The sequence below is a fragment of the Bemisia tabaci genome, chromosome 1 (assembly GCF_918797505.1).
Source record: "Bemisia tabaci chromosome 1, PGI_BMITA_v3".
Classification (NCBI taxonomy): Eukaryota; Metazoa; Arthropoda; class Insecta; order Hemiptera; family Aleyrodidae; genus Bemisia; species Bemisia tabaci.
In genome coordinates this window covers 42,925,372-42,937,852 of record NC_092793.1, presented here as the reverse complement: position 1 = coordinate 42,937,852, position 12,481 = coordinate 42,925,372, and the positions used below count along the sequence as shown (strand labels likewise).

The 12,481-nt window shown below is 39.7% G+C and overlaps 1 protein-coding gene across 1 annotated transcript in view; it reads right to left on the bottom strand.

Annotated features, from left to right (window-relative positions):
* LOC140224733 (uncharacterized) overlaps positions 1 to 7,074 on the bottom strand; it is a 76,765-nt gene extending 69,691 nt beyond the window's left edge. The window contains exon 1 of the mRNA XM_072301174.1: positions 5,148 to 7,074. Within this exon, the coding sequence (XP_072157275.1) occupies positions 5,148 to 5,339 (192 nt within the window). The 5' untranslated portion in view covers positions 5,340 to 7,074. The remainder of the gene's footprint in view (positions 1 to 5,147) is intronic.
* Between the last annotated feature and the right edge of the window lie 5,407 nt (positions 7,075 to 12,481).

The window sequence follows — 12,481 nt, the reverse complement described above, 5'->3', positions numbered from 1 at the left end:
TCCGGCACCTTTGCATCATTTAAGAATATTGCGGACAATCTTTTTCTGTATTATAATAAGTGCGCCTCCTCCCTTTTGTGTAGCAGTAAGACATTATTTGAACAATTAAATTAAGGGAAGTCATGTACTTTATGGGATAGTGAATAATTTAAAACACTAAATGGGTGGAATAAATTGCATCATTCAACCTTAACATTTAAGAAACCCAAGAATTATTGTATATTTTCTTAAACATGTTAATGAATTTTCGTAGTATTGTTAGTTGCAGCCTTAAGAACCATAAGATGATATGTACATTGCAACGTTGCTATGATAGAGCAACTTCATTTTTTGCAAACCAAAATCACATATAATTGCAAACCTTAATGCAAAAAAAAAAAAAAAATCAGCATAGCCCAGGGAATTTTTGCTAAAAGAGTTTCACCTCTACATGGTTTTGATTTGCTGCATTTATCGTATACAGTTGCACAATCTTGGCAACGTATCAATGCACTTACCACCTTATGGTTTTCAAGGTCTCAATTTTGGTTCTTTTTCAAAATTGAAATACCTTTTAAATATCTTTTCAATAGGTATCCATATACCTATTAAATAGGTATTCAGATACCCATTTTATAGCTGTCCAGAAAGCTATAAAATAGGGTATTTATAGTTGAAAAAAAGGACACTATATAGGGTATTTAGATAGGATATTTTACATCTAACTTTGGCTATTTTATACCCTATTTCATAGCTATTTGGATATATATTAAATTGCTATTTAGATAATTATTAAAAAGAATATTTTGGCTACTAGGGATGGTGTTATATGGGCGAATAGGAGCACTGGTCCGGAAAAATCTCGATATTAGGATTAGAAAGAAACTTTAATAGGCATGCAATACTAAATTCCCTATGAGATTTTGGCTGCTGAATCCGTACACGGCTTCAGCTTTTATCCATCATGCACAGATTCTCCGGAACACTGATACTTCTCTGGAGAAGCTAGATTTATGTAGGGAAAATTCCTAATTTTGCGGGGAACATGGACCTAACACCTAACCCAAAAAACGGACGTGATATTCGATATCAGCGTTCATAAATCTATTCAAGGTGGGTTGAACAATTTCAGGCAAATCTAAAAAAATTAAAAGTCGACCATTGTTCCCAGTAAGTATGTATCTCGTTAATAACTCGATCACTTGCGCTATTTTTGCGCTACATTGAAGAATATTTGGAATGGATAAATTGTCGTTCGCGAAATTTTCTTGTATGCTTCCCATTTTATCAATGATTGATGCTTTTGATCAGCAAACTGAAAAGACAACATAGCAAAACAAAGATTTCTCGGATCGGGGAGTGGAATAGGATAGTAAAATATTTGCAATGGACCGTCAGATGGAGGCTTAATTGAAACAAAAAATATGTTACTGAGTCCAAGAGTGCAAAATCCTAGGACACAAAGTGCCTTGCGGTAGGCCCTACAACGACAAATTACAAATTCTCAACTCCAGCACGCACCCTTAGTGAGCGCGCAATGCGTGAAATATTCCTTCTGTAATGTAGGCGCTAACATGCGTTTTACAGTACCTGAACTGTGTTTGATGCGATTATTTAAACTCGCGGAATTAGCGTTTTTTCAACTCATGATTTTATTTTTTTTTTATAATTTTGAGGTTCTTGTACATTCCGTACGGATAATTTTTCTTCAATTTTCTTTATAAAAAAAAAAAAAAAAAAACATAAAAATCAAATTATTTTTCTCTCTTAACGTCTTTTTAATGGCCTGACATGGAAGCATCGAAAATAAATAGTTTTTAAGAAATACTATAAGCACGCATACTTTGGTGAATATTATTGCAATCGCGGTCAATTTTAGTGAACGTAGCTGGGAACATTTTAATTTATTTTGGGGAGTAATTGCGATCGCACAGTGTAATAGCGACCGCTGAAACTTAAGATTGCAGGACTCAGCGTTTAATTTCAATTTTTTTTGGCAATGCAACGCTAGAACATACAAGTGATGAAAAATATTAAAATTTAAGAATATCGGCCGTGTTCTGCGATTGAGCAATTCAAATCTTCCTCCTCTTCTCTTCTTATGAATGAAATTATTGAACTGCCGCAGCGACCCTAAAATCCCCGGCCACCACGCTTCCCACACCAGAGTTTAAAAATGGAAAGTAAAAAAGAAAAAGATGCGCGGCTGTCGAATTCAGGTTTCCCGACGGACTTAGCTCAAAACAATCCCGCCGGTGAGCGAGATCTTGCGACACTGCGCGCTCGAGCCGTGCGCAGTCATATAAGTATAGCATAACCATGGCAACAGCGATCCGGCCTTCCGTCTCCAAAATCCGCTTAACCTACTGAGAAACTGGATCGGCAACGGTACCCTCGGGGAGCTCCCGCGGCTCCCCCGTTGCGGATCCCCGGGGGGCGCTCGCACCGCCCAACGCGGGGCGAAGGGCAGAACCTCCGGTCCAAACGCGGCTCCGATCGGCCATGCAGCAGGAAGGGCGCCAGGCCAATTTTTCCGAAAACCGTCGGAGGGCACCAGCGCATCCCCGGATAGAGGAATCGCTAAATCCAACCTGACCGAACGTCGCCGACCCGAAGCCGACCCGCAGACGGAACCGGGAGCCCGGGGGACGAACGGGAAGGTAAAAAGTGGGGCACTCCGTGCGGGGGTGGAAAAAACGGCCTTTGGGGGCGCAGCGCCTTCCTGGGAGGCCGGGGTCAGCGATTCTTTGGACTTAAGCTCCGGCCACCCGAGTGTACCCGTGTGCCGAATCCCGAGCCGGAAGGACGAACGTGGCGCGAGCGATGGCGGTTTTCCCGAAAAAAACTCTTAGGGGCTGCAGCAACCCCCCGGGTAGGGTCGGCCCGGAAAACCCGGCGGGGGGACCGGAGACTCGGCCGCTGGGGTCTCGCCGATCGATCTTCAGGGGTGTGGGACACAGGGGGGCCGCGAGACGGGGCCGAGAAGTTCAAGGTCACGCCGGACCGCGTATAATATTATTTGTAAGAAGATGTAGAAAACATAGGACTGGAAAGTGAACGATCTTTAAAAGTATTGATGTAGAAAACAGAGCGAAATTGATTGTTTGATTATACGGAACACCAGGTATCACAGCTCCTACAACCCTACTACAAATTTTGTCAAAGTTAATCAGTGCTGATGCCAGTCTCAGAAATGATTAATTTCAAATGCTTAGAACATTACTCATACTACTAATTACGATTTGAAATTTTGATCCAATTTTTTGAAGAGACTTACAGAGCTTTCAGCATCAACAATTGAAAATAAATGTTCTAACATTACTTTAGGATTTTCTCAACCGATCAAAGTTTAGGTGTGCCATCGGAGGAAAAATATATCCAACGTGCCAGCGCAAACAATAGCGTTATGTTGGTTTTTTTCTTCTTTATCAAAGCACAATGAACCATTTCAAGTGGAAATAACACGGATTCAGTGGAGCAAAAAATAAGGTAAGAGGTAAACTTACGCATGAAAGACATATCGACGATGAAAGTACCAAACCACGTATTTCTTTTTCAAAAAAATAAGATAGGAGCAGAGATTTTGAAACACCGCAATGGAAATACGTGGTTTCGCACTTTAACCATCGACATACATATATCCTCATCAAAATTTCACACAGAACACCTTGAATATACAAGAACTTCCAAAACTAACTTAAAAGTTATACAGGGTGTCCCAAAAGTCCGTACCCCCCCCCCCCCCCTCGTAAATTTTGATCGATTAGAGATAGAAAAACGAAACTTTGGGAATGTTTCTATCTTAAAGGGGTCCATCTTCTGGGGGGGGGGGGTTAAAATTTTCGTCCCCCCCAGGGGGGACGCGGGGTCCCCCAGCTTTTTTTTTCAAATGGTAACTCCCATCTTGTGATACGTCATTAGAAAGAGCATAGAAAACTAAGAATTTTGGCGCAAACCGCAAATCAATATCTTAATTTTTGACCGAGTTATGATAGGTCAAAGGTCAAATTTGACCTATTTTCAAAAAATCATATCTCCGGGTCATATTATCTTAAAGATAAAAATAAGACGGGAAAATTTATCAAATTGTAAGCACTTTCAAGTAAAAATCACAGAAATTACTTCAAACTAATTTTAAGGGGGGTTTCGGACCCCCCAAATACGTCATTTTGAAGGTCATACGATATGCTCGCGAAATGAGCCAATTTCCCCTTACTTTTCCTCAACATTATCTTAGTAAGTTCAAAATTAGTTCAACATTGCGTTTTCAAGTCCCCAAATTTCGAACAAAGTTTTAAAAAAAAATGAAATTTAAATGGTTGAATTGAATCACCTAAAATCTCGTTTTTTGAACTTTGCTCAAAATTTAGGGACTTGAAAACGCAATGTTGAACTAATTTTGAACTTACTAAGATAATGTTGAGGAAAAGTAAGGGGAAATTGGCTCATTTCGCGAGCATATCGTATGACCTTCAAAATGACGTATTTGGGGGGTCCGAAACCCCCCTTAAAATTAGTTTGAAGTAATTTCTGTGATTTTTACTTGAAAGTGCTTACAATTTGATAAATTTTCCCGTCTTATTTTTATCTTTAAGATAATATGACCCGGAGACATGATTTTTTGAAAATAGGTCAAATTTGACCTTTGACCTATCATAACTCGGTCAAAAATTAAGATATTGATTTGCGGTTTGCGCCAAAATTCTTAGTTTTTTATGATCTTTCTAACGATGCATCACAAGATGGGGGTTACCATTTGAAAAAAAAAAGTTGGGGGCCCCCGCGTCCCCCCTGGGGGGGGGGGGGTACGCTCAATAAATTAAGTTTCATTTTTGGCACATATAAAACATTATTGATTTCAGTTTTGATTAAATTACCAGAGACATTACACAAGACAGACACTTTACCTAGTTTATCAGCCTTTAAAATAAAGCCATCAGCTACCTTTATTTCGAGGAGGGTTTCGAGATAAGAAAGACCTGAAAAAAGTGTTTCATCATTTACAATATGGTCGCTACACCCACGATCTAGAAGGAATTCAACAATTAGATTTGAATCAGCAGAATGGCTTGCAGATGAGAGACTTACGGAACTAGAGGTTGAAGTTACATGACAATTTCCTCTGTTTAAGGTATTTTCATCGTATGGAGAGTAGAAGTAATCATTACCAGACTTTGAAACTGCGTTGCTTTGGTTGAAACCTCTGCTGGGTCTTCTTGCGTTGTATCCTTTGCTGCGGTAACTTCAATACCCACGATTGAAGTTGCCTGAATCTCTTGAACCACGATTGTTGCTCGGATGTCCTCTTGAGGAAAAACCACCTCGGTTGTTACTGTAGCTTGGACAGACGTTGGCATCATGTCCTGTGCCACCACAGCGATGACGAGTTGTTGCTTCGCACCCACGGTCTTCTGCTGAATCCACGACTTCTTCCACGGTTGTAGGAAGGGTTACCACTAGAGTTCCCTTGGCTTGGCTTGTGGGCTTGGAGATTTAGGGCTTCAAATTTATCACTTAGACTTAGACTGGAATCATTTGATTCCTTTTCGAAAGAGATCATTATCTTCTTTTTCACAAAATCAGCTTTGCGCTGAGCAACTGGCGAGGCATCGACAATGTCATGCAAATGAGACATAGACTCAGGGAGGGTTGGCAACAAATAGTTGAGATGGTCTTCATTGCTAACATTTTCACCTGAGTTTTTGAGGTCAGTGGTGTTTTTCTCAAAACTTTTGAAGAAAGTGGTGGGATATCAAATTTAGTCTCTAGCAGTTTTCTCTTGATCATCAATTTCATTGAGGTATTAGTGATAGCAGCATTATTCTCGTGTCTAATAAAACCAAGGGCTGAATTAAATACGGCATTTACCAAATAGTTTCGGGCTTTTATTTCCCTTGTAACCCACTCTTCCTCTTCGATGTCTTCTGAAATTTCATTGATGTCGGGGTCCACAGCTTCGTAGCACTCTTCGACTTTTAGGAGTAGTTCGAGACGATACTTCCATCCGTCGTAGTCTTTTCGACTGCCATCAAGAACGGGAATTCTCAATTTGAAATCTTCATCAGCCATAATTTAGGTGAGAAAACAAAAAAAAACGATAGTTCGGACACGAGGTTCACGAGGTCACATTAAGGTCATACGGTTAGACCGGCGAATTTTCGGACACGAATTTACCAACCACTAGCTTCTGCTACCATGTTGAAGTAACGCAATGAAAAGACCGGTTTATCAAAACCTGTGCGGAGGCACTTTTATTTCATTTAAAATACTTATAAAATTTGATTTCAATTCAATAACTTGTACAATACTTTTGTATCTGGCTGCGATCATGGGCGGGATGCGGATATAACTTATTGCTTAGTATTGCTTACAGGGGTGGATGACCGATGAGGTTCGGCACACCGATTGATAAATGATCGGCGGGAAATTACAAATTCAACAATGACAAGTACCGACTTGCAAATTTTGGCCTACCTATCGGAATTTGAACCTGGGGCCTACAGTTTACGAACCTATCGCCCTTCCTACTGAGCCATCGAGGCTTAGGTCTTCATTTGGCAAATTTACACTTAATAAGTCATCGACTTAGGCTCTCACCATTTGTGATAGTGAATATGCGTGAGGTCTGATGAGTTAAGATTTTTTGAACCCGAAAAGATGCCTTTGGAGCAAAAAGAAATGCGCATGTTACTGTCGTGTGAAGTTTAGTGTGAAGAAGTACATTGTCAGATGAAGGTGAACTGTTGCAATGCAATGAACTCCCGGCTTTCATCTACTTCAGTATTAAAGTCCTCTTTATGCGGACCCCTTCATTTAAGGATCAAAATTCCAAAAGCACAGTGTCGATCTATTTAAAAAAACGCAGATACTTTCCTCTTCTTCTCTTTCTTTGCCTCTTTAATTATTTGATTTCTTGTTGACACCGAGCGTATGAGTGATTTCTCAAAGGACACATTAAATGAATTTCTCTTTAAATAACAATTATTTTGTTGCCAAATGGGCTTCTTGATTTTAGGTAGATTTCGAAGAAATATCTAACTATTGCAGACGGTACGACCTCGTAATTTTCCGGAATTTTCGCTCAAAGAGCATCGATCCTGAAGCCCTGAGTTGAAAAATGTGCGATATATATATATATATATAAAGCGAACTTCATGAGTTGTATAACCGTTTTATTTATTTTAAACAACAAATTTGTTTAATGCTACGTTTCGGTGGCTTATTATTCGCACCATCTTCAGGCAGAGACTGAGGCGACAAAACAATAATTTTTCGATTTTTTTAATTTTTCAATAATTTTTCGAGCAATATCAAATTTACACTCGAGCGTGAAGTCAACAACTCTTTAAATTTCTTGGATGTCACTGTCATAAAAAACAGAGGGAAATTGATCACGTCGTGGTTTAAAAAACCAATATTTTCTGGTAGATATCTCAATTTTTTGTCTGTGCAACCACTTCCACAAAAAATCAATGTGGTAAAAAATCTTGCAACGCGTGTATGTTTGTTGACACATCCTTTGCTCAGAAAAGACAAAATAAAAGAGGCAAAGCAATTGTTGGTTGAGAATTGTTACCCGTGGTCACTTATCGAGTCAGTTTTTGCAGAGGTAATAAATTCTTGCTACAACGGTTTCCCCCCTCGCAAAAATAGGGGAAAAGAAGAGACGGTGGTTGGACCATATTTGTCCTCATGTTCTGAAAAATTAAGTGCCGCAATAAAACCATTTGGATTATCGCTAGTAACAACAAATAAGTGTAATTTGAAAGGGTTTAAATCAGCTCTAAAAACCAAAATCCCAAACGAGAAAATGTCCGACGTGGTTTATGAAATCCCATGCAAAGGGTGCCCAGGGGTCTACATTGGGCAGACTTCACAGTATGTACATAAGCGCCTTGATGGACACAAGTTTAATAAGCATGAAAAAACGGCACTAAAGCAGCACGTAAAAGAAACAAACCATCAATTTGATTATGATAACACCAGAGTGCTAAAACAAGAGAAAAATGAGCAGGTCCGTTTAAATTTAGAAGGGTTAAGCATCCTTAAAAATAACAACGCTCTGAATTCACGGACAGAATTTTCCCATTTTGAGGATTATTTGGTAGGCACCGATACCTTTTAATTGTTACCCATTGTTTTGTCGACCATTTATTAATAGCTGTAACTCAGGCAACAATGTTTGTAATGTTCGTTAGATTGAACTATCTTTTCCTCTCTTCCCTGACCGTGTTGGATCGGAGGACTAGGTGTTTATTTCTCGTTTTTCCTTGTTTTGTCGCCTCAGTCTCTGCCTGAAGATGGTGCGAATAATAAGCCACCGAAACGTAGCATTAAAAAAATTTTTTGTTTAAAATAAATAAAACGGTTATACAACTCATGAAGTTCGCTTTATTAAACATAAAATAACCATGAAATTAGAATATATATATATATATATAACGAACCTTTGCGACCGTTTTTTTCCGGAACTATCCGTACGATCAAAAGGAAACTAAGCATGGTTCTTCACTGCTATGAGGTCTAGATCAAGTTTCCTTTTTTGTGAAAATCGGTCCACCCCTTATCCGGAAAATCTCAAGTCCAAAGGGGGAGGATTTTTCAAACTCGCCCGATCTTAGTCGATGATACGTCAAAAAACTCGTCTCGTCGTGGCCTTCAAAACAACCTATATTCACCTACCCTCTAAAACCACCCCTTATCCGGAAAATCTCAAGTCCAAAGGGGGATGATTTTTCAAACTCGTCCGATCTTGGTCGGTGATACGTCAAAAAACTCGTCTCGTCGTGGCCTTCAAAACAACCTATATTCACCTACCCTCTAAAACCACTCCTTATCCGGGAAATCTCAAGTTCAAGGGGGACGATTTTCCGACCTGTCAGGCTCATTAGGCGCAATTGTTTTCATAGAAACGATTAGTCGAAATCTACCTTTCGTTTCCACTGTGGCTGGAGAGCGTTTTTTTTTTACTTCAAAACCAAGGATTTTAATGGTATATCACAACAGTCTTGAAACGTTAGCGTGATACCCAGCGCCGACCGACCCCCGGTATCAAATCGCGGTGCTCCTCCGCCGCGGCCGGAGATTCCCGGTTTCCGCCTTTCCGGAAATCATGCTCGTCGTAAACCACATGATTGTACATTGTCTCACAGCATCTTACAGCCTACCCGTGCCATGTCCTCAACATCCACGATGTCCACTTCCGAGAATTTCCCATTGACGCGCAGCCGAATTCGGCGGCCAAACGGACTACACTCTCTCCAGAGAGCCTGCAGCTACCTACTGTAAGTCTGCCAACGGATCCTCTGGGAGGGTAGACTTGATGGGCAGAGATCTATGTCGAAGTGTTGGACTCACGCAAAAGATAAACTCAGACCAGCGGCACAGAATATTGCCTATATATTCTGTGTCGGCGGATGCGCACCCAGATTCTCCGACATGAGATCGACCTAACCATCGAGTTAGCCCGAAAACTCAACTCCCATTCGCTGTTCTAATCAAAATATTTTAATCCTTACATCTTTGCACCCTTCCTGGGAAGAACTATATTTCTTGTTCAAGATAATTTTGATGGATGGGTTCCTTCACTATCCTTCATAAATGATGTTGCTTTACGCAGATGCTTGCGGCATCTGGCAGATTGGAGATATTGCATGTGTGAGGAATTTGCAATTTGATTGTTGCTCCTTACGTAAAAGTTCGCGAGAAACACGATGGTGCCACTGGTTTTCTCTGAAATCAATTCCCAAGCTCGAAAAAAGCTCTCAAGTTGAGTTCAAAGTGGAGGGGATATATCCAACCCTACCCTGAGAGTCCACGTCTACATCAAGACAAATTCTCCATGCGAAGATAGGGAGCAAATACATTAGCAGGGTTGTCGTGTTTTCAGTTTTGGAGTCTCCAAATAAAGTGGCAGCAGAGTTACTAAAAGAAATTTCATCGAATGAAATTTTGTGAAATTTTACAAGAAATTTCATGAAATTTCCTTTTTTCCCATGAAGTTTCTTGAAATTTCCTCATGAAATTTCTTCTTATAATCTTTCACGAAATTTCTTAACTCTGAAAGGCAGCCCTGTCAATGTATTGGCTCCTTATCTTTGCATGGATAGTTTGTCTTGATGTAGACGTGGACTCTCAGGGTAGGTGGGGTGGGATATCTCCTCCATTTCGGGCTCAACTTGAGAGCTTTTTTGAGCATGGGAGTTGATTTCAGAAAAAACCAGAGGCACCATCGTGTTTCTCGCGAACTTTTATATAAGAAACAACAGTCAAATCGCAAATTCCTCACACATGCAACATCTCCATTGCATGCGTCATCCTCATAGGAGGAGTCACCACCCCGTTTACTAATTTTAATTAAGGAGCCTGGTTTCTCCTTTCGACGCAATGTGTTTTCTTTCATCCAGCGAGCTGTTACTTGGAATATGGCAACAAGCGTATTGCTAATTGGTTTTTCCCCCTTGGAAGGCGCCCAGCCCGTTAACGAATTTTAAGGATACTGGTTCCTTCTTTCGACGCACCGTATTTTACTTGATCAAGCAAGCTGATGACTTGAAAAGGGGCAATGAACGTTCTCAGAGGGCGTTCGCCCCGTTTACTTATCTCAAGAGAACGATTTATTCTTTCGACGTAACGTGTTTTCCTCTTTCAAGCAAGCTGGGGAGTTGAAAAAAGGGAACGACGATGCTCTCAAGGCGTTGTCCCCTTTTACTAATTTTAAGAAACAGGCTCCTTCATTCAAGTACACGATCGCTTATTTTAAAACGCCGTTGATTTTATTCAAGAAAATAGGACTTTCTTGTTCCAAGACAATTCTGAGTGCTTATAATGAGAAACCCGGTGTTATCGTCCATAACGGACCCGCCTTGGAATTAGCAGAAAATCCAATCCAATGCGTTTACTTAAAAAAACTACAAAAACCCTCAAAAACATTTTCGGGCAAAAAATCCGGTCGAGGAAATTGACGTGTTACATCTTATTAACCAAAAAAATTCCCTTTCACCCCTCCAAGGAGGTTGATAAAACCAAGTAAGTAACTATGAGATGGCAAAAAGCTCTCTTTTAAATTCTCAGGGTCCATCAAGGCCACGTATGTCCAAAAACTTACTCTATATGGTTTAAAAAAAAGAAACAAAAAATAATCCCTTAACAATAAGAAAATTTAAAAAAAAAAAACAAAAACAAAAACCGATTATGTGGTTCACAGATATGTACATAAATCCTTCGAATGAACTTGAAATCACAAAATCGGTCGAGAAAATTTAAATGAATTTTCTCCTTCAATTATGAGTTCCGCAACAAGCACGACTCGCTTGAAGCTTACCATACACGAGCCGCAAGAAACTAATTTCTTCTTTCTTACCTACTGATTGTGAGGAGAGCGGGAGCATTTACTTTTTCCTTCATTTATACAGGATGCAACAAGCATGACTCTTGCGTTTGCAGAAACCCTTTCATTAAGGAGATCGCGAGAGCCTTTACCGCGTTCATTTCCAAAAGGGATTACTCCAGAATTTCATGCATTTTAATAATTTAAACGATTCATCTGTTCTTCTCTTCTCTCCTTCTGTCCATTGACAGAGATACACAATTTTTCCGACTCACTGACGCGACCGGCTCGATGCTCTCAGTGAAACGATGCCTTTTTATCCCTGACGCCAGCTTCAGTTTTACAAGTGGACCCATTTTACCACATAGGTACATTTCAGACTCTTTCGATTAACTTCGCTGCATCTAAATCATGGTTGCTTTTACTGTAAGCTTACTATATGATTTGGATGGTGAGAAGGCTAAAAGTTTTCGTTTACTTTTCCTTTTTTTCATTTTCACGAAATGGGTCCCATTTGACAAGAGGAGTTACTTAAAGAAATTGAATTAAGTTTCGATATAAGAAAACTCACACCCATGCTGTGATGTGTTATTCTGATTTTTTTTTTTTTTTTTTTTTTTTTTTATACCTTAGAGGTAATCCACACTTGTTTACGCATCGAGCCGGTCGCGTCAGTGAGTCGGAAAAATTGTGTATCTCTGTCAATGGACAGAAGGAGAGAAGAGAAGAACAGATGAATCGTTTAAATTATTAAAATGCATGAAATTCTGGAGTAATCCCTTTTGGAAATGAACGCGGTAAAGGCTCTCGCGATCTCCTTAATGAAAGGGTTTCTGCAAACGCAAGAGTCATGCTTGTTGCATCCTGTATAAATGAAGGAAAAAGTAAATGCTCCCGCTCTCCTCACAATCAGTAGGTAAGAAAGAAGAAATTAGTTTCTTGCGGCTCGTGTATGGTAAGCTTCAAGCGAGTCGTGCTTGTTGCGGAACTCATAATTGAAGGAGAAAATTCATTTAAATTTTCTCGACCGATTTTGTGATTTCAAGTTCATTCGAAGGATTTATGTACATATCTGTGAACCACATAATCGGTTTTTGTTTTTGTTTTTTTTTTTTAAATTTTCTTATTGTTAAGGGATTATTTTTTGTTTCTTTTTTTTAAACCATATAGAGT